We start from the raw sequence: 26712 nt of genomic DNA, 5'->3' as shown, positions 1-26712 counted from the left end.
TTTTCCTGATTTTTGGGGGACTTGGCTAAAACGTAATTGGGCGTCCGACATGAGTTTCATTCACATCAGGCAGTTAGATATGCAAACACCCAAAAAAATGCATCTTCCTTTTGGGTGTTTTGGAAAACCTCGTTGTCAACCTTGAGTGCGTGCGCATCATGAAGAGAGGGCAGAAGAGCGAGGTAAAATGTTTTTGGGTTGACTTAACAGCCAGAATGTGGACAGTGCCTTGGCACTGGCGTGGCTTCTTTAGAGTGCCTCATTGTTGCCCTAACAACGGCTTGATTTTTCACAATTCTGGAACCTCATTTTATATACTTTTCTTTAATCATTCAAATTTGGCTGGCTTGTTAACAACACTCTTCTCTGGGGTGAGTCAAATTTAGAAGACTTATTTTCATTTTATAGGTTGGTTGTACTTTAAAGTCACTTATATTCCCATTTTTATTCAAGGATTTACCTGCAAATTCACATACATATGGTTTTTTGATAGACCCATAATTTACAACCTAATGTTACACACGTATATGACTGAATGAAAGAAAACATTTTGTTGTTTTTCTAAAGGTAATGTGTGGTTTGAGATGCATACTCATCATAATTTGTGGTACCCAGAGAGAACCAACGTAAGCGCATGAAGAACTCCACACAGGGAGGACGCAGCCGAGATTCAAACCCTTGACCTCCCAACTGTTTGTGAGGCAGACTAGCTAACCACTAAATGACTGTGTTGTTTTAATGGGACGACTAAACAAGAACGCTTTTAAGAAAAACAAAAATAAGTAGCATGTTAATCTTTAAATATTGTATTTTAATCATCAAAATAAAAATCTTGTAGGTTACAGACCCAACTTTTTTTTATTTTTCTTGTCTTTTTTTTTTTTAAGCGGTTTTCAAACACCGGTGCTTCCCTCTGCTGGCCATGGGATAGATTTCAAATTTTAGACGCTACACAAGCGGTCCTCACTGATTGTTTTCACACATGATTTAGACTGCAATACATGATTTAGTTGCCAAAGAGATATTTTCATTTTTGTATATTAATTTTGGAATCGCACATATTTTGCATTTCTTGTTTTTCTAACATGCTGCAATATTGTGTTGTGAGTAGGGCCTATATATTTATTTTTATTCTGCTTAAGAATTGGTTCCTTTTTGAGTCGGTTTGGTACGGCGCATTTCCTGAGAAATAGGTGAATTAGAGCGAGGCTGTTCAACTCTGAATAAAGTGGCAACGAGACACTTTCCTCTCATGTCGGTGCTCTTTAGCGAGGAAGACGCCGGAAGAAATACATGTCACTAAAACCTCTACCGTAACCCGCCATATCACGGCCTCCGAAGATAAGGTAGAACAACTTTTAAGGGTACAATTTTATGTAAATTATAAAATGCAGTAGCACACAATGAATGAGAGTGGTTGGAAAGTAGAACTGCAATTTTGCCATCTAACCACATGGTGTCAGACTGGCTCCAAGTAATGTTGCTCATAAAGCTCTTTTCACACTGCACTTGTTTTCTTTGTGTTGACGGCGTTAGTGTAAGCTTGCCCATATTTGGAAGTGATTGGTTCGAGGCCTACCAACAAGGAGCATGGAGGCTTTGCTCACCCGTGACCCGAATGAGGTCAAGCACTGTTTTAAAAAAATGGATGGATGTACATGTACTACAATCGAAGTCAATGTTGATTGATGTTGATTTTTAGCCAGCAAACCAAACATTTAAGTAATCCAGTTAAAGTTAATTTGCGATCAAAAGCTTTTCTTTTTTCTTTTTAAATTTCTTTCCATAAATTTCATGTTTAACAGTTAGAAAAGATTACTTTTCTCTACAAAAGTATTGTTTAGGATTTCAATATTTGCTTATTTTTGATGAACAGGACATATTGCAGGGCCCCAAATGACAAAAACACAAAAGCGTTAGACTTTTATTCACACAACTGATAATATAGTAAAAGCATTCATTTCAAGTGCGTTTTAGAGTGGTGTACTGTATATCTATGTGGATCCTCATCTAAATCTTAATTTCCGTGCGGAAGGTCTGTGCGTGCTCGTGTTTGGCCGGGTGTCGCTGCGCCCGGACCGTTAGCGTCCCCTCGGGGCCAAGTGATGACGTCACAGAGGTGGGGTCCACGTCTTCTGGTAGCTGACACTTGTGGGTGAATGTGTTCATCACGGAACCATCCTTGGCCAACTGTCAATAAGTTAAAACAACAAGGATGTCAGATAAAGCTACAGATATGAATTTGATATTTCCGATTGGGAAGGTGGTTGGGTTGGTATTTTTGAGGGGTTCAGAGTCAGCAGTTGTTTTGCATCTCAAAAAGGTCGGACAACAACGTGTAAAATCTGGATAGAGGGACCACTGATTTGAAAGCCATCTTTGTCAAACTGGAAAGGCCAAACTGGAAAGGCCCTCACTCAACAGCATGTGACATCTGTGAGACTCAGTAATTGGGATCGAGCCGTGGCGCGAAAAGCAAAGAAACAAGTAATTGATGTAACAATATGATTGTTAGATTGAGTTGATGTTGCTTGCGGACTGATTTAAGTGAGGGAACGGGCGAGAGGAAGTGACGTTCTGCTTGAAGACGAGACTGAGTAACGTACTGTATTGCATTGGCTTGTCCTATTCCAATAAAAGTTAAGTAAGCAAGTTCATGCTTTAATCGTCCACTCTGTACGGTCAGTTAGTTAACGGAACAGAGTGAAACAATTGACACTAGACCTTAAAAGGGATTCTAGTTTCATATGTCAATTGTTTAAATCATAAATTTGACGCAAGCTAGGATATCAAAAGAAGCTATTATTTTTAACTCATCTTACACTAACTTTCAAAACAAATTGTCCATAGATTTAATTTCCACTAACAACCCAGGCTGTACTTAGCTCCTCCCCTACATACAAAGGTAGTTTCTCAATCAAGATGTCTCACTTCAACATACTGAACTTCTTTTGGCCAATTTTGTTCTATTACTATTACAAACCATGTCTATTCTTTTGGACAGGATTTCAGCATCATCTGGTGGGGGCTTTTCAGAAAGACCATAAAATCCCCAAATCGCAATGTTTTTCAGCGACTAGCTGGGGATGGTTTCCACAGTAACAAAAAAAAAAAGTATAAATCTAAAAGTGCGTCTCCATAGGCTGCTACCCAGAGATGGGAAATTTAGGTTCAGGATTCAGTTTTTTTTCAAAATTCAGGAAGTAAAAACCCTGCCACAATTTGGCTTTCGCCACAGGTGCTTCTACTCAACTGGCAAGTCAACGAGCTACCTGAGTAGAAGCAACTGTGGCAAGGTTTTACTCCGCCTCCTAGTACTACAAAAAAATGGGATGGTACATTTTAGGATTTATGATGGAAATGCAAGAAAATGTGTGTGGTCTGAAGCAAACTGTCCTGCTTGCTGGCAACAAAACATCAAATCAAATAACACTGCTAACCTTTTCCGCACGGACTTCAATTTGGTTGTTGGACGTGGTGACGATGACATCTTCAGGGGAGAAGTCTCGAACGTCCACTGTGAACTGGTAAGAATCCCCGAGCGCTTTGATCTTGCCACTTCCGCCTGCAAAAGAAAATAAATAAAATAAAAACCTGATGTGTTGGGAAGAGTGCAAAAGGACTTGTTTGGATGTCGACCCAATACCAGCGCTGCACATTGTCTTCATTCCTATCTGTGATGAGATAACAAATGGCTTTGAAGTGGAAGTCAACCCAAACATATTTTTTTCAAGAATATGTTCTATCCAATCACGGCTCAGCTTTAGAAAACAGGCGAGCTGTGATTGGTCATTACCTGAGCCCTGGGTAGTTGTGATGTCATTTTCAGTCGACAGAAATGACAAAATGGCCTGGCCCCCTGAGATGGCTAAAAACGGGTGGAATTTGCTGCTTAACTCATATTCCACAAACGCAATATTAATCAGAATGCCTTGATTCAACTAGTGGGCTTGCATAGAACATATTCATGAAAAAAAAACATGTTTGGGTTGATTTCCACTCCAAGCCCCTAGCCCGCTTTCAACTGATATGCATTGCATACAAGTGTTGTGAAGCATATACGAGTCGAGCCGGCAGCGATGATGGAAGTGTGGACAGTGACAGCTGTTTGTCCCGGTGTGTGATTGTGACCTCAGTCGAGAACTATACGGCTCACACGCACGTGTATTTGTGTGTACACCAGTAACCGCGCAACCATTTGGTTATGCCTCTTGTGCAGGCGTCATCCAGATAGTCTGTCTCTGAAGTCACACCGCTGGCAAGCAGTCCAGCATTCTCCAGTGGGTGTGTGTGTGTGTGTGTGTGTGTGTGTGTGTGTGTGTGTGTGTGTGTATCTATTGTAGTGCACCCTGACCACTCTGCTGCTTCTAGCTACCGGATACCAATCATAGTGCCCTAAACAATTGTGACACGTCAAGTGCACAAATTCCTGTCGAGTACATTTAAAGGTCACGCATGCACATGCAGTAATATTATTGGTTTTGTGGAGGATGGTTGTTTCATTGGTAATTGTCAAAACTACTCCTTAAAAATTGGCCTGAACATTGCTACCAGATTCGAACCGCCTATGCTAGACCGATGGACGACACTAAATTGCTAAGTGTTTCAGTTTTGGTCATTGTATGTGACTTGCACACGATAGCACGAGTAAAGATTGTGGTTGTATGAGCAAAAGAACCACATCACCTGCAAAAAGCAGGGATGTAATACTGAGGTCGCCTAACCTTGAAATTCTATCCATAAAGGTCATGAACAGAATTGGAGACAAAATGCAGCCTTGACAGAGTCCAACCCTCACAGGAAACAAATCCAACTTGTTGCTGGCACTGCAGAAAAATTCTCGACACTGGCTGTTACAGGCTGGACCCCATACTTCTGGAGTACCTTGTTAAATTAGGCTTCTTTGGCCCATATGATGAGATAGGTGACTTGAGCTTGCCCATTGTGTCACTGTGACCTTTCCTCCTGGCTTAGCATCTTCTTAACACCCATGGCACACTTATTAGTTGATTTGAGTTAAGGCCGTAGAGTCACACATAGTCACAGAGTATGAGAGTGGCAATCCTGGGGGAGGGGGTTAGTGCTTCTTCTGCAACATTGCAGAAAAGCAGAGCTGGGCCGCATATGTGACGGACCGTCTATTCGTCACTGACGGACGCCCGATTTGCTGACGATTGACGGGAAAATTTAAAAATAGATGGACTAGGCATAGCTGGAAGCCTCTTTTATTTAGTCCGTTATTCATCAGCAGTCCGTCGTTAGTCTATTTTTCGCAGGGGGGAAAAGAGTGAGGTGTTGTTGCTTGGGGGACAGATTTGAGTGCGGGACCAGGCTGTGAACAGGCTTCTTAAACGCTGATGACGATTAACAGATTCTCACTTTGTAGTATAATGCCCAGCTCTGCAGAAAAGGCTCCACGTCTGTGTATCGACCTTTCTGGAATCCATCAAATCACAGGTGTCAAACTCAAGGCGTGGGGGCCAGATCCGGCCCGTGACATTTTAAGTGGGCCACGAAGGCAAATCAAGTCAATGTGTGTTGACTTGGCATCTTTCTTTCAAATTGTCTTCACTTTTACTACTACATATGAGATATTTCAATCATTTGTTACCAATCCCTCCTTTAAAACAAACTGAAAAGAGACAAACAAACTATTTATTGGCTTCTGATTTCAAAACTAGTTATCCATCAATTTGTGTATATGTCATAATATAAAACGATTGTGCATTTCACAGTCGTAATGGCCCTCCGAGGGACAGCATAACTATGATTTGGCCCATGACAAAAATGAGTTTGACACCCCTGTATTAAATAGTTCAACTGAGAATATGCAGTCTTCTGGTATTTACTATTAGCATAGTGAGCATTCGGGATAAAAGCACCGGTTCCCCCCCTGGATTCTTTCAAACATCCACAGGATTCCCCAAGAGAAATGGTGAAACATCTTCTCCAAGTCCACAAACCACACTGGTTGAACAAACATGCACCCTCCAGAGCCCTGGCGAGGGTGCAGTGCTGGTCCACTGGACTGGACGAAAAATACACTGCTCCTGCTGAATCTGAAATTTGACGTCATCTTCAGAACCCCTTCATAGACCTTACTTGGAAGGCTGAGGAGTGGATTTCCCCTGTAGTTAGAGGGACCACCACCCCAACCTGCCAATCCTACGGTACAGTCCCCGATGTCCAAGTCCTTGCAATGTTGCATAGGTTTGATAACCCAGAGAGCCCCACAACATACAGAACCTTTAGGAACTCTGGGCGGATCTCATCTGCCCCCTTTGCCCCGCCACTGAGGAGCTTTTTAACCACCTCAGTTCAACCCAGCAATATGAGGGTTTAACCTCAGAGTCCACAGACTCTGCTTCCTCATAGACAAACATGTAGATAGAAAATACAAGCGTGGTCAATGAATGAATTAAAGTTGTTTCTCAAGGCAACACTGTATGGTCTGACACTGAAGCTATCAGGTAGCTCTGTTCATCTCACCTATTGTCTCTATCTGACTCTATTATCATGCTTTAAATTGCCTTTCACTTACTGGAAAAGCCCAAGGTGTCGCCGCCAGGTCTCATGAAGTTTCCAAAGTCCTCGGAAAACATCCCGTGACTCTTCTCCGTGTACGGATTGCTGGAGGAAGACGAGGACGACGTCTGATGAAAACTCCGCTCCGATCGGTAGGCAGAAGAGTTGCTCGCACTCATGGATGGCTAAGGTTGCTTGGGGAGGCCGAGTGAAGGGACAAGGCAGAGAGGCTGACTTCTTCTTCCGCACTTTCCAAGTAAATGTGACAAGACGGAACTTTATCTCTTGGCTTTTTGTCTTCTCATAATCAACCCGTAATTTGTGTTTGAGGTCAGTGCATTCTCCTATATTGGCAGTATTTAACGGCCACTCCCCCCTTGTGTCCCATACAAGCAGTGTTAGTCCTTGTGTGGACAGGGGGTGTTCACATGTGTGATAATGGTCTATTTTTGTCAGCACACGGCACCAAGCGACAGGAAGGCTCTGTGCTTGGAAAAGTTAATCGAGACCGCCTGTAAGTGATGTTGTGTGTGTGTGTGTGCATGTGGGAACAGTTGCCATTCCTACATCGCTGTCCCTGAAATAGATTATCTGTCTGTGTGTGTGTGTGTGTATATACTGTGCTGCATCACCCTACTACAAGGCTATCCAACATGTGGCTCAGGAGCCACTTCCAGCTCATTAGTTTTGAACACTGACTTCAGAGATTTTACAATGTAAAAAAGAAAAAAAAATGTAAATGCCTATGACCATATAGGTAGCCAACCTAACATGTGCATTAAGAAAAAAAAAAAAGTTTTTAGCTGCCCACAAGCACTACTGTGGGAATCACAATGCCACATAAGTAAAATGTAAAAAAAAAAAAAAAGAGCCTTGAGATACAAGTTTCATTTATTCAGTGACAGCACTCAAAATACTTGTATTTCAAATAAATCTTTTCCCATTGAATTGAACAATATTGTTATTAATCCATTGCAGTCTTCCCCCCCTAAAAACAACAAATTGGTGCAATGTGTATTTTAATGAATAAATACTGTATAGCACTCCATAATATTGAACTTAAAAAACATTCAGTAATGACATCATTCATTCATTATGGCAACTGCTTTAACTTTACTTTTTTTATGTTAACTTGCTGATCGACAGAGAAATGACAAACAAACTCAGCTCTGAGCAAGATGGAAAATATCTTATCTTCGAGGTGAAGTTGCGAGCCAAACAAAGATGGAAAGAATGTGCTGGAAAACAAAGCTGTCGGGGAGTTAGGGGTGTCATGCTTTGTGTCTATTAATATCTGCAACTCATGACGTCTGGCTGATGACATCCTGAACATTCAAATTCAATTGCATGGCTTTGTCAGTGTCTTTGATAGATGTGGTTATGCCCATTGGACCTCAATGAGGAGCTTTTTACATTTTTGGTACATCACAAGCTAGCATGTTCATAAGTGTTGAATACATTTGTTCTGATTCATTGCAGTGGGTTGTTCAACTCAGATGCGAAGCAAACGTAAACTGCAGTTCATACAACTAAGTATGAGTTTAGTGACGGACATGAAGTTAAAATTGGTTTTTTTCACTGACGACATTAAAATTAGCATTAAAAAAAGAAAAATACAACCTGATTTTTCTTTTTTTTTTTAACAAGCTATTGTAATTTTTTTCATCAGTTTTTGTAAAGGAACATCATGTTTTGTTTTGGAATACAATGTGCAGTGTTCCCAATATATTTGCATTCATGGAAAGAAAAGCTACCACAGTGGTGTGAAAAGTACTAAATTTAGGAGAATAAATGTGATCCAGTAATCCAGCCTGTCTCATCAGTGACTCTGAATCTGCGTCGTGCGTTTGTTTGTATACATACCGAACAGACTGTGTGTCCGTTTCAGCTGCTGTGTGTTACGTAAGGCTGCAGACAGACCAACACAGCAATTACCATAGATGGTGGACGCATGGAAGGTCTTCTCATGTGTCATGTTAATTTATTTTATTGGTATATTCATGAGTTACAATTCACAGCTGGTAATGTGTCTTTGTTCAGGTCTCACTGACCTTCATAACTGTTTTTTTTTCCTCCCCGCACTTGAGTCTGTTTATTTGTTGGCTGTTGTTAACAGATGTTAAGAGAAACCTACAGCAGTTTTGTAGCAAGGGCCACATTACATCAACACACACAGGCCAGATCATTTGTATACGAGGTTTAAAAAAAAAGTTAATATAAAATGGTTTCTTTTATATAAAATAAATTCATGCCCATGTTAAAATTTTATTTGTAAATGTATTTGTATGTATGCGTATTATGTGATATTTTATTTTATTATTTATAATTACTCCATCAACTAATTATTAATTAGTTAAATGAAAAACTAATTTAACAAACAAAAAAGCCAAGGATCAAGTGCCTAATGCACATCCTGCTATTGGATTTAATTATTATTAATCAAAAGTCTACTCAGCTTTTACCTTTGGTGGAGTGTTTCCAAGGAAACAAGTTGGTGTGTTTCTACTTGCGTGTGCGACTGATGCTTGCAGATCTCAAATATCTAAAATGGCACAAGTGCTAATTGGAAGTGTGAAGGGGAGGTGGAATTGAGAAAAGTAAAAGTGTAACTGCATTCTGGCCTCAAGGCAAGCATATGTGCGGGTGTGTATGTGTAATGGGAGTCATGAAAGACATAAATATGTTTACACTCCCTTGAAAGTGAGCCTGACTTTGAGACTGATGTCTGAAGTGAAGGTAATCATTGTGTTAGGTCAAAGTCAGGGTAATTAATAATGAACATTTCAATCAGTAACTTGCCATTTTGGTGCCACAATTCTATCTCATTCAATTTTAGTGCATGTTTTGACAGAGAATAAGAGAGATTTCCCTTCATTTCGTCCACATTTATATTCATGCCATGTTTGAAAGTGGGAGATTGTTTTTTTTTCTTTAAAGGGGAAGTCACCCCAAGTACATTTTTTGCAGAATATGTTCGATGCAGGCCCACTAGTCTAAACAATGCATTCTGATTAAAATTGCACCTGTGGAATATAAGAAATCGACCCATTTTTAGCTAGCTCATGGGGTGGCCATTTTGTCACTTCTTCCAACTGAAGATGATATTGAAGTTGCTCAGGACTCAGAGAACGACCAGAACAATCAGAAAACAGGTGAGCCGTGATCGGTTATCTGAGCCCTGTGCAATTTCGAAGTCATCTTCAGTCGACAGAAGTGGCAAAATGGCCCATTGAGATGGCTAAACGTGGGTGCATTTTGCTGCTTAACTATATTCCACAAATGCAATATTAATCAGAATACATTATTTCAACTCGTGGGCCTGTGCATATTCTGGGAAAAATATGTTTGGGTTGACCCCTTTAAGTAAATAATTATCTGGTTAGGTCATATGAATAGCAAGTAGCAAACTTTCTCCAAAGAGTTAAATTTTGCCGCTCTCCCAAGTGTGACTGCTCTATTGTCTAAATGCCCACAGCAGTACCTGCACAAACATGACCTTGCCAACAGATCACAGAACAAAACCACTGCATCTCTCAGGTAAGCCTGTTCAGTTTGGGTTTTAGCTTTTGATACTCAAGCAGTTCCATCCATGGATTAGAGCTAATTCTTGTTTAAATTAACGCAAACATTTGAAGGCATCATGAGGTTGCCGGATGAGTCTGGTCAGAGTGAAACTGACGGAGCCAGTCGCATGCATGAGAGAAGACATCACAACCAGGAGACCTTCCAGAGTCGGACGCTGCTCCCCGCTCATCCTCGGAAACCTCACCCACGCTCCCGTGGGTTTGTCAAAGGTCTGACATTTTACTCTAATCGTTGCAGACGCCATCAATACATCACAGGCGAGCCATGTGCATTTGACCTTTACAATACTAAGATAATTGAGGTCAAGCTTCTCTTTCACTCCAGGAACTCCGCTGTGGGGTTCATCCCAATAGTATGCCTATCCATTATCTTAATTTGGGGGAATGGGTGTGGAATGCCCCCCAGAAAAGATGGGTGAAGAGGATAGGGAGTGGGAAGTCTGAGACTCTTGACTTAAGTTGCTGCTCCTGTGAGCTGAACCCAGATAAGGTGAAGAAAATGGATGGCTGGAAAAAGACATGGGTTAAAAAAATCAAAAACAATTGTGAGTGCTGAGTGGGCTACTATCTACGATACCATTTGAAGAAATATGAAAACACTGTCACTTGAACACATTACTTTGCTGTACACTGGTCATTTATGGCATGTGCAAAATGTGCAGCCGCACATAAAATAAATCTACAGAAATTATTTTCAATGGCGACTCAGGACACTTAGGAGACCAAAGTATGCTCTCGTTGAAACTACTTTGGCCAGAGCTGGGCATTTGTCTATGCTCTAGTCCGTCTATGGCCCAATCCCAATACACCCACACTTGCGCACTTGTGACCCTCACTCACGCGTTCTCGCAGAGGGTACGAGTGTGGGTGTCCAGATTCTGCAAAGTGCTATCGCACTTCGGCTGAGCCAGCATCCATGGCCCCTCAGCCAAAGCATTTTACCAACAATTAATTGCGGATTTGACCCAAATTCCTGGAATTCCTGTACCTGTGCCGAAAAAAATGTCTTTAAGTGTAAATATCGAATTATTACAAAGTTTATCATTTGTGTATGTGTAAATTCAAGTCACCGTTTACCTACATTTTTTTGTCGTAATGTACCTGCTGTATTTAGCAACCTATATCGTGCAGGAGCCGCAAATAGTCCAAATAATGGAGCCATAGCTCCCATCGACTGGAAAACCGAGGCCAAGTTTTATTTTACTGAAGTTTTAAAATAATTTCAAAAAGCAAAATTGCCAAAACATCAACCCTTGCCACCATGCTCTCTGACGCAGCGGCATAAGTCTATGACGTCACACGCACTGTCCCAATTCTGCAACTTTTGTACACTTGTAACTTGAGCCCTCGAACACTACGTGCACTTCGACGACGTGTACATTTTTCAGTAAGGACCGTAGGGTGCAAGTGTGGGTATTGGGATTGGGCCTATGAGTTCTATACTTCAGACCTGCCCGGTCGGTCAGAGTCAGCCAAACGGCGTTGAGAATGGACTTTACCGGCACCACGTCACATGCAGGTGCCCCTCTCATGACACGCAGCCGACCCAAGAGAAAAATAAAAGTGTTGTATCCCATTTTTTTTTATTTCACCGATCACCATGCTGTGCGTGTGTGCGTATGTGTCTGTTGTTTGTATTTGATCATTTTCTTTATTTGACAGCTTGTCTGCTTGTGCGGCGCCTGCGTGTGATGTGAAAATTATGTTCTCAAGAATTGGCTGTCTCTGACGAGGGGACAACTGTGACCACTTGAGTCGGCTGGAAATACCGCCAAGAAGTTTTAGACGGATCGACGATGCCCAGCTCTGAATGTGGTCAGCGTGGGCTACGCCTCGTGGGCTCTCATTCACGTGGTCTTGTGGGTCAAGCGTTATGTAAACTTCACAGTGACGTCCCCACAATATGTATCAGTCTCCTTAGTCTCCAACAGGTTGACAGAATTAGTCTCAAGACCACCTGTAAAAAGTCTCCAAAAGGTCTCTGTTAAAAATGTAACGTTTAAATTTACTGCGACTCCCTGGCGACCCGGGAAGTCGCCACGAAACGTTGCGGCGACATCTCCGCATCCAGCGGAAACTTGAGTCGCCAAATAGTCTCCAGGCCAGTGAGTCCCTTTTCAATGCCAAAGATTACCGTTTGTATGGGCAATTTGCACCCCCTGTTGGAGTTGCCCTTTGGACTAGTCTTCAAATTGCTCTCATTCTTCCTGTCACTGTGGCTCAAGCAAATAAAACCTTTTCAAAGCTCAAGTCAATTAATCAGGAACGTTTAACTGGCCTCAGCACCTCAAGTATAAATTTCACTGTTTTAATCCCACAGGTTGTCTTTTGAAGCTAACTTTTTGTCTGGAACGAGTGTGCGGGATGGAATGGTACATCTACGCTGCTCTCGGAATGTTAAGCGCCGTTCTCAGCTTTCTAATGGACTTGAGCGTTAGCAAACTCCTGACAGGTATGCTAACACGCACAGAGATGATAACATGAAGTGCTGCAACAAAGTTTAGTAGGATATTTTACCCGCCCAAAAAACAAAAACAAAGCTCCACTGTATGTTATGCTTGTACTGCTCGTGCTATTTTCAAGTGACATGAGCATTTGTACAAATTGGGAGGACCTAAGCCTTTAATGGGCTATCTAACTATCAATTCGAAGTAATTTTTGGTTTAAATCCTATCAAATACTATATGTAGTCTGTCTGTGTGTATTTGTAGCTCACCAGTGGCTTTATAGCCAGCTGGAGGGTAACGGTCTGCTGCAGTTCTTCTGTTGGACTCTTTACCCAGCATGCCTCTGTGCCATCTCAGCTTCACTCTGCCACAACGTCTGCCCCTTCTCCACAGGTCTGTCTGCCACTGCACAGGTACATTGCAATGATAATGCAATCTATCTGAAATCACCTTTCAAAGCCCACATGGATGCCTTACAATCAAACAGTTAAATCAAGGTGAAAACAGTATTTACAGGAAGGTAAAAAAATAAAACAAGACGTACGGACCTACATGTTACCATTTATCACGCATTAGTCAGTACGAATAGATACAAACAACGCAACATACAAAATGAAGAGTGGAGTATGCAAGCACATTAAACCCAGGAAGTAGCTCAGTTTTAAAAAACAAAAATGTTGGTGGCCCCCCTCTGTAATGTCAATTTTAACTAATCAATGAAATTGTCCATTAATTAATGAAATTATAGTATCATATTCAATTTCCATATTCAATCTTTTTAAGAAAACTCTTTCATGATCAAATCACTTTTCAGTTATGTAATGTAGTTTGCATGCAGCCCATCAAAAAGTAATAATTAATGGACAATTTAACATTAGTTTATGTTTGAATATTTTCTTGGTTGGCATCATATTTCTTGTATTATGATTCGCAAAAAAAAGGCAGTGCAAACCACTCATTCTTTTCTGAATATAAGTATAATGTATGGTCACATTTTTTATCTTTATTAAACCCCTCAAAATCATCTTTACGGATACCTTCAGTAAATGCTGTGAGAAAAGAACACGGAAATACTGTATCACACCGGTTATTATTGCATAGCATAACTTAGCATCCCCCGGAAACAATGCAAGTATGCCCCCTATTGGTTGGGTAAGTCTTAGTGGATGAGTTAGCCGAACAAATGGTAATTTCTTTGATACTTTATTAATGTTTCGTCAGGCTCTGGAATACCAGAGGTGAGGACCATGCTGACCGGCATACAAATGCCACATTACTTATCCCTCACCAATATGTTCACCAAGTTCCTGGGTCTCCTTTGTGCACTGGCAGCTGGGAGCACACTTTACCTGGGGAAAGTGGTGAGAGACTCCTTGCCTGCACATGCTGGTTAAAAATCGTCTCTGTTATTTATTGTGGGTGTTTGCTTCCTACTATCAGGGTCCATTTGTGCATATTTGCACTATGATGGCAAGTTACCTGAGCAAGCTCTGCTCGCTGCTACAAACCACAAAGGAGGTACAGTAACAACCGTTGTTCTCCTCAAAGTGGTCCAAAAATCACAAATCAACTTGAAAGACGACATGATATTGGAGATACGATTGACCCGACTTACGGGTTTTTTGAGTGTGAACTCATTTGACTTCAAAACAAAGTTGGGCAAATATTGAACGATTCAAGAAAAAGGCTTCAAGCTGTTTAATACCACTCCCAGTTGAAGTTTACTGTCAAACTAAACATAAAACAACTCAACTCAACAACACTGACTTAAGAAGGAAGATTTTGCAATCTTAACTTCAACATGTAATGGAAATCACCATTGTTTTGCTAACGGTTAGCATCGCTAGTCGGTGTTTTAGAACCTTTTAAGCAGTGACAACACAAACGGTAGGGCAACACATGCAGAGAGATAAGACGGGTACACCAGGAGGAGCAGCACATTGAATTAAATTGCAGCATTAAATCTTGATGCACAACCCGTTTAATTCTAGTTAATATAATAATTTTGAATAGATCAGCTCATTGTCATTTGCTTTATGTCGTCTGAAAGAAAGCAGATGGAGAAATTCTAGTTGTAGCTGCTGCAGTCGGTGTTGCTAGCTGCTTCGGAGCACCTGTAAGTGGTAAGGAAAATAAAAATAAATAAATGCTTTGTGTGTTTAATCTCAACTCCAGAGATAGTGTACATTCGTAAGGTTAAACTGGCACAAATTTGTTTCTTTACCGTTCCTGCAGGTGTGCTCTTCAGCATGGAGGTGATATCCTCTCACTTCGCCATGCAGATCTACTTCCCGTCTTTCTTCTCAGTGGCCTGCGGCGCATTGACCTTCCGCTTGTTGTCAGTGTGGAGTGGAGAGGAAGGTAAAGGAAGGCCACAGTGGTTTCTAACTCTGTGTACAGGTAATGCAAGGCAGCTTTATTTATATAGCGCATTTCATACACAATGTGCTTCACATAATTAAAAAAAAATACATTTAAGAGCACTGACAAACAAAATAAGTGTTTTTTTTTTAGTTTTTTGTGTTTTTAAGTCTGCTCAACTCCTGTAATACTAATAACTAAATTACAAAAGGACTAAATGTCCACTTGCAGGGGTACTATAGGCGTACAACTGGTTTGCAGCTTTTATCTTTTTTTTTTTCCAAGAGATTTTCTCAAGGCACTTTCACAGCTAGGACCAACAGGACTCACACTGAGTCTTATCGCTCAGCATCAGCGACGGAACCTTTTTAATGCTCTTCCATCTTACACATCAATACAGCAAGATTTCAAAAGCTTCCGGAAAGCTATTTATAGAGAAGATGGATTGGCCCAGAATTTCTGCCCCATGTCAGATATTTTAACTCGGCAAGTAGAACCCTTCCAGTTTGAATTCATCATTGTTCATGGGCAAACAGATACTCACACACACACGCACGGATTGTTTGCACAAGCCCAATAATAGTTTTCGACTGAATAATTCACCAGTATTTAAGTGACTGACAGAAACGTTTAAAGTAAGAAGTGACTTTGGATACAATTTATACCAGGAAGACCTTCAAGTTCAGATTTTAATTAAAGATCATTGAACTTAAATGAGGGAAGATTTGATTTGTTTTGTCCCTCCAGAGACTCTCCAGGTGTTGTTTCAAACCAATTTCCCCACGGCTTTTCCTTTCCTCCCGCTGGAGATTCTACTCTTTGCTCTGCTGGGGTGAGCTGACTCTGACCGTCTCTTCACAACCAATTTAATTCCATTCCCGGAGAAGACGTCTGACTGATTCATATTCACATTAGGCCATGTGGAAACTCTGAGCTGTTGTGTTGTTCTTCCAATTAGCCTCATCATGGCTGCTAATGACTCGTGTGTGCGCGTGTGCGTGCTTGCCTGTGTGCGCGCGCGCGCGCGTGTGTGTGTGTATATTTGTCCTGGAAACAGGCTGCTGTGTGGAGCTGTGAGCTGCTTGTACCTCTCGCTGCATCGGCACATGCTGCATCTTATCACCACAAATGCCACCCTCATCAACTTGCTGAAAACAGAGTGAGCGCGCACGCACACACACACACAGGCGCGCACACAATGTTGGAGCTGTTACTTAATGAGAAATAAAAGTCATGTAAATGATAACAACGTAATAACAGTAAGGTAAGGCAACTTTCTGTATACAGCACATTTCATACACAAAGAAAATACATTTAAAGTTAGCTGGAATTTCACCCACGAGATTAATAAGAATACATGGTATAGAAAATGGATGGATGGATAGCAATAATTAACGATAGCTGCAATCGAAATTTAAAAATAATGCCAAGATAAATGAAATGGAAGTGAAATGACAGAGATGCTTCTCTGCGCAGGAAAACATTGTACTCTGCCGCGGTGGCCTTCTTTTTGGCATCTCTCACCTTCCCTCTCTCCATGGGTCAACACATGGCTTCCAAGGTGGGTCTTCATCAAGTAAAACCCACTCCTGGGCTCTATTTCACAAAGCAGGTTCATCAAACTCTGAGTCTAATCCTGAAGTCTGAGTTGATCTACTCTGAGATAAGAAACTCTGAGTTTGCGGTTCCAGAACAGCTGATTTTAATCAGTTTACTCAACCTTCACCTGGAGTTAAGCGCGTGCACCACAACTATGAAAAGACAGCATGAATGGAACCCCGATTCGCCGAGTCACCATAGCAACGAGGGAGGGGCGTGGGAGAACATTGCTGCTCGGGTCAATATATTTGGAGGTTTCAATTCCTTTGCAATCACGATAAAATAACAGAGGAATACAGATTGCTTCCGCCAATTAATTTATTTAATTTAGGTGCAAGCTCGTGGGGGAGAAGCAAAGTTAACAGCTGATGAAATCTAAAAACATTGTTTGATCAGTTAAGACCTCAGCATAATCTCATGTGGGTACACTGAAACAAATGATGGTTGAATTTACAAAATTATATTTCATCAGGTGGTTGCACAAAATAAAATAATCTGGAGCCGGATACATTTATTTAGTAGATGTATAGTCTACTTCAAAAATGTATCTTAATCCAGATGATTATATTTCGTGCAACCACCAAATAGAGTAAATTCAACAGAAACCTTTTCAGTGATACTGTGCCTAATGGACTTCTCATACTGACTCCGATTTTGGGCGGCACGGTGGTTGACTGGTTAGCACATCCACCTCACCGTTCAGAGGTTGTGGGTTCCATCCCGGCTCCGGCCTCCCTGTGTGGAGTTTGCATGTTCTCCCCGTGCCTGCGTGGGTTTTCTCCGGGAACTCCGGTTTCCTCCCTACATTCCAAAAACATGCATGGTATGTTGATAGGACTCTCTAAATTGCCCCTAGGTGTGATTGTGAGCGTGGATGTTTGTTTGTCTCTGTGTGCCCCGCGATTGGCTGGCAACCAATTCAGGGTGTCCCCCGCCTACTGCCCGAAGACAGCTGGGATATACTCCAGCACGGCCTGCGACCCTTGTGAGGAGAAGCGGTATCGATAATGGATGGATGGATGACTCCGATTTTTTTTTTCATGACACGGCAGAACTACGCTACGACTAAACTCGCCTGGGCGAACTGAAGGAATGAGGAAATGAAATGGAGTGTGTGGCTCAGAAAGAGGGCAGAGACTGAGCGAAACCCAAGGTTCAGTGAGCTAAACCTGCCCCCGACCAGGTTAAATTCAGAGAGTCTGTTACTGCAGTAACTGACCGGGACCTTAAATTACCTCGATCTCTGAAACCGGCTAGAGTTAATCCTCTTTCTCTGGTTTGAGTTACCTCCCTTCTTGAAACGGAAAGATCAGAGTTTCCCTCTTTTCAGGGTTAGCAGACTCTTTTTTAGGTTTTCACTAAACCTGCTTTGTGAAATGGACCCCTGGTTAGAACTTAGAGCAGGGGTGTCAAACTCATTTTCAACACGGGCCACATTGCAGTTATGGTTGCCATTAGGGGGCTGGTTATAAGTGGGAACGTAATTAGGGGACAAAATGAAAAAAACAACTTGCTAATCTTTTCAGTAGACAGAAACAAATTCTTTTTTGAAATGTAAAATATGTGCTTTAGCTCAGTAAAGGTTTGGAAACACTGTTCTAATGTGAGTACACACTCGGATATCCCAAAGTACTACAGCTTTTCCACAATGGGGGATGCATGCTCTTCTTTTTTTTTTTTTCGCCAAGAATAATGGCACTGCCTTTTCTGTTAAATTCAGTCCACCATGAAGCAGCTGCTCACTTCCTTACTGGAAAACACACCGTGGACGTCTCAATCTCACAACGCCTCGCGGCAGCTGGAGACAGAGTGGGGCTCGTCCGAGTCTACCGTCTACCTGTCGCTGACGGTCTTTCTGCTCATGAAGGTACAAATGAAGGACTGACAAAAAAAAGGAGACAAAATTCGACCCGGCTAAAATTATGCACTTTTAAGGCTGACATTTTGACAAGACAATGAGCCGTTTCAATATTACTCAACCTTTGAGGCAGCTGTGTCTTCCTAAACCCGGCGCTGAAAGGTTATGGTTTCTATAAAAACAGCTATGAATGTCTTTGCAGCATGTGTGTGTTTTGCGGAAAAAATGTGTTTGCCGGAATTTCCATTTTAATTGGGTCCTTAGAAAGTCAAGCTCAGGCCCTAATAATACATATTTTTTATTCATCCCAACATTAACTGCCTTTTTTTTTAACCAAACAATTTGCTTATTATCTCATTATCAGGTTTTGTCTCCTGGCACACAAGGTTTATTGGAGGTGTAAGAAAGAAAAAAGTTGTTTGGGGGCAAGTCAACCCAAACATATTTTTTTCAAGAATATGTTGTATGCAAGCCCACCTAGTTGAAACAAGGCATTCTGATAAATATTGCGTTTGTGGAATAAGAGTTAATCCACTCGTTTTTAGCCATCTCTGGGGACGGCCATTTTGTCACTTCTGTCGACTAAAAATGACATCACAGTTGCTCAGGGGTTAGGTAACGACCAATCACGGCTCACCTGTTTTGTGAACCTCAGCCCTGATTGGTCGTTGTCTGAGCCCTGAGCAACTGTGCTCTCATTTTCAGTTGACAGAAGTGACAAAATGGCTGTCCCCAGAGATGGCTAAAAAGGGGTGGATTTTGCTGCTTAACTCATATTCCACAAACGTAATATTAATCCGAATGCCGTGTTTCACCTAGTGGGCCGGCTGGGAACATATTCTTGAAAAAAATGTGTTTGGGTTGATTTCCTCTTTTTCCCCTTTAAATTGTCAGTAACAAAAAATGTTGAATTATAATGGATAAAAATCTGCAGATTTACTGGTCGCACAAGCGCGGTAGTTGTTGTCACTGTGCCTCACATTCTAAGGATAAAATGTGACCATTTGAGACCCTTTTCCATTCTGCTCTGCCGCTGCCTTGCTTGACCAGGCCTTACCTCCGTTGCTTCTTCATTAACAACAGTTACCAATCCATATGGGTGGGATCCACTGAACTGTGCCAGCCTCCACTGCACGCTTGCAGTATGCAGGGTTCTGCCTTCAAATTTCACGAGTGGCAAGTTTAGATGCGATTCAAATTATGAATCTCAGTTGCATGACGTGGGACATGGGAAATGAAAACATGCATAGAAGCTTTCACACAGAAAAAAATGCATTTCTGAGTTTAAATGAAAAAGACACAGACTGCTGCCAAGTCATAAAAAAAAACAGTATATACTGTAGAGTGCACATACATTGTGTTTTAACAATACTTGACCGTATTGTATTTACAATTTCTTATGTAATGATGGATGAAATAGCGAAACTTGTGGTAAAAATTTTATCAAGTGGCACACCTTTCTGAGGGTCCATTCATTTTATGTCGAGAGTGGGCCCACTCCATCTTTTTTTATTTATTTTTTTTAATGTGAACTGTACAGTATTCTGCATTTTAATGAACTGGTGGCAGTTTGCCGCGTCTCGCTCACTTCAAACCAAGAAATGGGCGTGTTAAGTGGAGTTCCTTTCCGCATCGTTTAAAGAAATACCTGCACCTGTTGGGCAATGAGTGATGCCACGGCCCTCCTCAGCCCACGTTCCAGAACCAGACTGGAAGAAGGTCTGAAGAACGATTTCATTGTAACTACACAGCCTCTAAAGAGTGTAATGGAAAAGCGACCACACAGGGCGTAGCCAGGCTGTTTCAAATTCGTAGAATGGAAAAGGGGCTTTAGTCCCAGTCTGGAGCCCTTTAATAATAATAATAATAATAATAATAATAATATTATGACCAACATTGTCCAAAGTGTTTGTATATTACGGCAAACGTAATGCATTCAGCTCTTTCCTACAGAGATAAAATTTCGGTGTTTGTCAAATTTCTACCAAAGTGTATGTTGACAAGAGCTCACCAACAAGTCCTCATCTTCACACAATTTATGCGTACGATCCAATTTTTTCTTACTTCACTTTCTTATTCTTCCATCTTCATTTTTGTCCTTTTACTCGAAACAAAATGCGTTTTTCCCCTTTTCAGTCTGTCCATAGTAAGCCTCTGTACTTTTCACACACCATTATTTGCGTCAAATTGATGCCGCAGTATGAAAGCAGCCAGATTGAATTGGATTTGTGAGGCCCGTGGTGAGAGTTAGCTTTATGATATTGCTTCTCAGCTGTGGATGTCGGTGCTTGCCTGCACTCTGCCTCTGCCAGCCGGGTACTTCATGCCAGTCTTCATCTATGGTGAGTGAGGGGGTAAAAAATGTGTTTGATGTGTCATTGAAACATGATAACATAACAATGGTCTCTTATTGAAAAGTATTTGTGAACACATTGGGATTTCCAATGGCCACTCATTGTTATCGCTGACCTACCCAATGGCACAATTTCTATTCAATTTAAATTTAAATTGAATTATTAATCTTGGTCTCAGTTCTTATATATAGCACAAATACATTTGAACATGGTATGTAGGCATTTATATTCAATATTGGTTGTTTGTGTGTAAACTGCCAAGTAAAAAAGAAACAAGAAAGTAAAAGAGAGTGCTGTAATTTTCTACATTAGCAAGTTGGATCATTTTGTGCAGAAAGCTTTTTAGTTACCGGTAATACTCAATTTTGTTTCTTTTCTGTTTTTCCAGGGGCAGCCTTAGGCCGTTTGCTTGCAGAAGGAATAGTTTACATTTCCTCCCACACACAGGAATGGTCTTCTATCAATCCTGGGGGATATGCACTTGCTGGTAAAACAAAAACAACAACACATGTTACAGTGTTTAACAAGTTATAATACATCCAAATTAGTATATAATTTAAAAGAAATTAAAACAAATATTTTAGAAGAAATTCAATATATGCCAATACTGTAGCACTATCCAAGAATTCTAATGTGTTACACTCGAAATGGAATAACAAATAACAAATTGGACTCATGTCTCAAAGCACCTCTGTACATGATTCAACCTGATGTGTGTCATTGTTGTTGTTGTCGTCGTCATTGTGTAGGTGCAGCAGCATTTTCCGGGGCTGTGACGCACACATTATCGCCGGCCCTTTTGGCCTTAGAGTTAACCGGTCAATCCAGCCATTTAATTCCCGTCCTCCTGGCAACTCTGCTGGCCAATGGCGTCGCTCGCGCTGGCAGCCGCCCATCTTTCTATGACGCTGTCTCCATCAGCAAGAAGCTGCCACACATGCCCTCTCTCATCATGGCACGCCCAGGGTATACCAACACTTCTAAAATATACAGTAGTCACATGCTCATCTGTACAAGTACAATTGGCGATCTTCTCTGTAAAATAATCTCCACCACATCTGATTTTAGAATGGCCTGCCAGATTAATATGTAAGACTTTTAAGACCCGGCCCGAGTGCGGAAGTGTGAGGATAGTAATACAAATGAAAGCGCTTTGATTCAGGCAAATCGCCTTTTGGGGGGATTCGGCCTACTCAAAATCTTATCAAATGTTATCTAGGGTATATTGGACAGATGAGTTGATGTTGTTGAGTTTTCATTGCACGTGAGTGCAGGTACCTGGGAAAAAAAGTACATGAAAGTATTTGTAGTTGTTACTTCCCACCACTATAAAACTGCTATCATTTCAATGAAATCGGTCACATCTCATCATCATGTACACAGCAAGTAAGAATCCAAACCTGAACACATTACAAGAGGGGGGATAATACCGCAATCCCTATAACACACAGTGAAAGGGGAAGCAAATCTAATTTAGCCTTCTATAACAGCCTAAATCTCCACAGAATTCTGGTGACAAATTCGTGACAAGAGAGCATTTGCCGTTGACTAGAGGCTGCTTTGAGGATAACGTGTCTCTTCTTTGACAGGCTTCTCTCCACGCAGGTGGGACACGTTTTGGGAGCGACACGAGTGCAGCTGCAGAAAGCGGCTGGCCCAGAGGAAGTCCGACATGTTGTAAACCGCGGCAGCGAGACGGAAATCCCTGTGGTGGACTCACATGGTGTGCTGACACACACGTGGAAATTAGTGCTCCTTCTCCACACACATCATGATCAAACAGAAAAAAAGGGGCACTCTTTCAGTTGCACGAAAGTGTCTCAGTTAATCACAATAATCCTCCATCGCATGTTTAGTTAGTGTTTCTTGCCAGCTAGCTAGCAAGCTACGCGAGATGGATAAATGGATCGATAGAGAGATGATAAATGGGTAGCCAGAATATTTTGTGGAAATACTTGGAGGTAAAGTATGTTCCAATTTCTTGGACACTTTGGAACAGTTTCATACACAATGAGTGTATGAAACTGTTGATATACATAATTCATTAAAAATATTGAGCATTTCACATCATATTTGAACAAAAAGGACACATTATGAATTGTAATATAGACATGGTGTAGGATGCGGCACGGCGGTCAACTGGTTAGCACATCAGCCTCCCAATTCAGAGGTTGTGGGTTCGATCCCGGCCCCGGCCTTCCTGTGTGGAGTTTGCATGTTCTCTAATCTTTGATCCCTAGTTTGAACCAACTTTTCTTCACATGCATGTGCTCTTCTCTCCCTTGAAGAGGCGCCGACATTGCTGGGCTTTGTCACACGATCACAGCTGCTGATGTTCCTTCGTCTATGTGGCACTACCCAGGTAAAGTTACACACACAGACCCCCCCCCCCCCCACACACACACACATAAAGCGAGCCCAGGCGAAATGAGCTGAATCAAACCAAAAAGCTTTGCATGAGGAATTCAATTTAAAACCACAGTCGCACACAAATAGCACATGCGTGCTGAAAGATTGTCTAAAAAAAAATACAAACTGAGCACCACATTTCCGCTTAATACATCAAACCATTTCATAGCAAGAGTGAGTGTGACCAGTATTGTAGTATTGTAAACCCTAAGTCACAGCTTGTGACTATCAAAAAAATGTGATTAATTGACTAAAATGTTTAGAATTGCCTTTAATTGCTTAAAACCTAAGTACGCAACAAATTATGATCCTAAAACAGTTAAATGAAGAAAATGCTCTGTAACTCCACTAAGAACCCAGACTAAACTTAGCTCCACCCCCGGTACAATACAGAGCGTGTCTCTCAGTCAATTGTAGCACTTCAACATGTTTCCTTGACATCAATTACTCTTACCTACTTAACCAGGCCTTTGGTGCTGTCGTGCGACATCTTGTGGCGTTACAGAAATAGTACAAAAAACATGAAAAGTTTAGTTTGTTTAGCGATTGGATGAGGATCGGTGAACAACGTGAGTGCTCTGAGATCACGTCATTGGTTGCAGAAAGGGGGCACTAATTCTTTCTTACTTTTTCCTTCATCGACTTTTGTGTGACAGAAACCCTAGTGGCTCACTATCACTCACCAACAATCACACAATTGTAAAGGAAAAAAAAGGTAAACATTTTAAACTTGTTCATGTTGTGGTCCTTGTTCAGGGCGTGGATCGGCATCTAGAGGAGGTATGCAGCATTCAACCTTCTTCTGCCTTGTTGTGTCCTCACAACACCATTCAGGAGGTGAGAAGATAATTATCATAGTATTCAATAAACAATTTAGCTGTAGAGGCTCACATTTTCAACCATGTATGATAATTCTAAATCATCCAGCAAATGTTTGTTTTACTGATGCTTTTTGTGTTATCATCAGCATGACCCAAAGATTATTTTCTGTACTCTCAGAAAATGCAGTACAGTACCGACACAAATGCAAAACAAATCGAGATTGAAGATTGAATGAGAATGAGAAGAGATGAGATTGAATGGTGCCTTTACATACAAGTGACGTAACTTAGAAGTTTCTCAAGATACAAGCTATCGTTTAGCTACATTTTTTGCTTGGACATTCTGGCTTGTTTTGCACATCTGTGTTGTGGTGTTCTATTTCTTCAAGCAACAGATTTTTGAAATCGGTGGAGTAACAGATGTAGCCAGACAATTTAATACAACTATATTTCCTATATGTTCTGCAATGAACGACTATTATTGTGGCTTACTGAGGAGTTGCCATCCTCATGAATATCTGAATGAAAATTATTGGTGCCCTGGTGGCCAAGGTGTGTACAACAGAATAAGCCTCAAAAGCACAGTGAATTATTCATGACACAAACTATTCACATTCACCCTGATGGACAATTTTGAGTCTTTACTGAACCTAAAGTACATGTTTTTGGAATGTGGGAGTAAGCGGGAGTACAGGAAGAGAACATTCAAACTCCACATAGGAAAGCCGGAGCTCGAGATTCAAACCCAGAATCTCAGCATTGCGAGGCAGACTTGTTTCCCTGCTAAAACGTCGAGTGAATCTGCAATTGGGAATGAATGGTGAATTTTTTGTAGCTTTTTTAAGGGTGAATAAGTTGAATTTTTTGGGAAGTAGGAATTGTGGGTGTGTTGAAAAGCTTTACCAATGTGAGTTGAATGAGTTGAATCTTGTGAAATTGAAATTTGAAAGTGCATTGGAAATTAATGGGGTTTTTTTGGGCGGGTGAAAAATGGGAAATATTGGGGAAGCGGTAAATTTGGGGAACGAAAAAAAATACTACCCCGGAAGGCATGAATTTTCTAAATGTTTTGAAACTTGAATGAAGTGAATCGAGAGAAAAATGTGGAAGGAGTCGCACGCCAAAAAAAGTGTAAAAAAAGTGGAATAATAATAAACTGTAGGAATAATATATGTGTGAATGCAATCGCCTTCACACAATGAGCACCTCTTCCGTTGGAGCTCTATTTTTGTAGAATCACATCTGCGCAAAAGCCGGTGGATCCTGATTTTCATATCGCCGTGAGGCTCGCTGCGCCTGTTTGCCAGTTTGGCAGCCAGCACAGCAAAAGGAGTGACTTGAAGATGCGCCTGGCAGAATGACAGATGGTGGATCTAAGCCTTACACCTGCTCAGACCACGTCTTCCACTGACTCAGGGTAGACTGCTGGTCGAATATTACCTAATTCATTCTTAAACAGTGGGCATGAAACATTTTGAATTTTTTAATACTGTAGGCTATATATTTTAAATCATCCCACTAAGCAGTGCAACTGGGCAACAGGGCAGGTGGGGGGGGGGAGGGGGGGTTGTCAGTCACCCCCTTGGCAGTGCAGGTGCGGTTCCACCATATTGAGTCTCAAGTGCGCTACTGCAACACATCTCACGGGAATGAAAGGAGCCGTTTTGATTGGACATGATCCAAGTCAGCTGTGAGCACTTCCACCGCGGCGCAGCTCTCCCTCTTACGGCCTGCGCTCATCTGCGAAATTACCATCATCGGGTGTTTATACCGATTCACGAAAATAGAGCTGATATTTTAGTACTGATGTCATTTTTACATGCAAACCTTTTATATAAGTGCCAATGTTAAACTCACCCAAGTGTCACTTTAAGCTTCAAAATCCACCCCTTTTTAGCCATCTCAGGGAGTGGCCATTTTGTCACTTCTGTCAACTGAAAATGAAATCGCAACTGCTCAGGGCACAGGTAATGACCAATGACGGCTCAACTTCAGAAAACAGGTCAGCCGTGATTGGTCGTTACCTGAGCCCTGAGCAGTTGTGATGTCATTTGCAGTCGACAGAAGTGACAAATGGCCGCCCCCTGAGATGGCTAAAAATGGGTGGATTAACTCTTATTCCACAAACGCAATATTGATCAGAATGCCTTGTTTCAACTAGTGGTCTTGCATAGAACATATTCTTGAAAAAAATATGTTTGGGTTGACTTCACTTTAACTTTGACTGAATAGAGGCAAAGTACTATTATTTAGGAAAGACTCCCGATGTTTCTTTCAGGCTTTCAGCATCCTGAGCCTTGTTGGGGGTCAGACTGTGTTTGTCACTGACAGAGGAAGGCTGCTTGGGCTGGTCACATGGTCAGAGGTAACTTGTGTGCACACTCAGGCTCATTTGTCCTAGTGCCATGTGGATAAAGACCCGGGTGTTTTTTTTCCTCTAGATGAAGAGAATTTTAGAAGACTTGGCCAAAGAAATCTAATGCGCCCTGAGGAGAAAAAGCCACATGCCTGACCTTTACACTCATCTGCGTTAAACTTGCATCTAATGAGATCCACAATTTTAAAAGTATTTTAATTTTTTTGGTAAAAAAAAAGAGTCTCACCACTAATTGGTCCACTTTAAATTCACCAGTGTGGTTATGTGGAAGAGCTATTTATACGCTTGCACAGTGCCTGACTATCTCCATTGTCAATACATTTTAATAAATATGAATAAATAATGAGTACATAATTACATCTTCACTGTTTGTACTG

General features: G+C 41.4%; 2 protein-coding genes and 1 long non-coding RNA gene across 5 annotated transcripts; 1 reads left to right on the top strand and 2 right to left on the bottom strand.

Moving 5' to 3' along the window:
* Positions 1 to 1910: 1910 nt before the first annotated feature.
* On the bottom strand, positions 1911 to 6851 carry hspb7 (heat shock protein family B (small) member 7). Its single transcript, XM_086043017.1, has 3 exons — positions 6542 to 6851; positions 3441 to 3565; positions 1911 to 2190 (listed from the first exon to the last, which is right to left on the bottom strand). The coding sequence occupies exons 1-3, from the start codon at positions 6702 to 6704 to the stop codon at positions 2011 to 2013; spliced, it is 468 nt and encodes a 155-aa protein (XP_085899143.1). The 5' UTR covers positions 6705 to 6851; the 3' UTR covers positions 1911 to 2010.
* A 3151-nt stretch (positions 6852 to 10002) lies between these two features.
* Positions 10003 to 26689, top strand: clcnk (chloride voltage-gated channel K). Of its 3 annotated transcripts, XM_086042291.1 has the most exons (20): positions 10003 to 10062; positions 10161 to 10319; positions 12430 to 12561; positions 12821 to 12949; positions 13778 to 13917; positions 13997 to 14074; positions 14607 to 14679; positions 14792 to 14917; positions 15665 to 15749; positions 15975 to 16076; positions 16394 to 16478; positions 18237 to 18383; positions 20647 to 20716; positions 21117 to 21215; positions 21478 to 21694; positions 22318 to 22451; positions 23017 to 23090; positions 23894 to 23974; positions 26237 to 26323; positions 26400 to 26689. In XM_086042291.1, the coding sequence occupies exons 1-20, from the start codon at positions 10017 to 10019 to the stop codon at positions 26436 to 26438; spliced, it is 2103 nt and encodes a 700-aa protein (XP_085898417.1). In that variant the 5' UTR covers positions 10003 to 10016; the 3' UTR covers positions 26439 to 26689. The 3 variants fall into 3 exon arrangements, 2 of the variants coding, with proteins under 2 accessions (XP_085898417.1, XP_085898546.1); XR_015088288.1 differs by lacking the exons at positions 26237 to 26323; positions 26400 to 26689 and having other exon boundaries at positions 22334 to 22451; positions 23894 to 23960; XM_086042420.1 differs by lacking the exons at positions 10003 to 10062; positions 10161 to 10319; positions 12430 to 12561; positions 12821 to 12949 and adding an exon at positions 13689 to 13708.
* On the bottom strand, positions 14453 to 16564 carry LOC147152906 (uncharacterized). Its single transcript, XR_015088331.1, has 4 exons — positions 16442 to 16564; positions 16006 to 16065; positions 14781 to 14946; positions 14453 to 14670 (listed from the first exon to the last, which is right to left on the bottom strand). It is a non-coding gene; the product is annotated as an uncharacterized LOC147152906 (long non-coding RNA).
* Positions 26690 to 26712: the final 23 nt, after the last annotated feature.

The sequence above is a fragment of the Filicampus tigris genome, chromosome 1 (assembly GCF_054856515.1).
Source record: "Filicampus tigris isolate MCC_2025a chromosome 1, RoL_Ftig_1.0, whole genome shotgun sequence".
NCBI classification, from domain to species: Eukaryota; Metazoa; Chordata; class Actinopteri; order Syngnathiformes; family Syngnathidae; genus Filicampus; species Filicampus tigris.
This window is presented reverse-complemented; position numbering and strand designations above follow the sequence as displayed.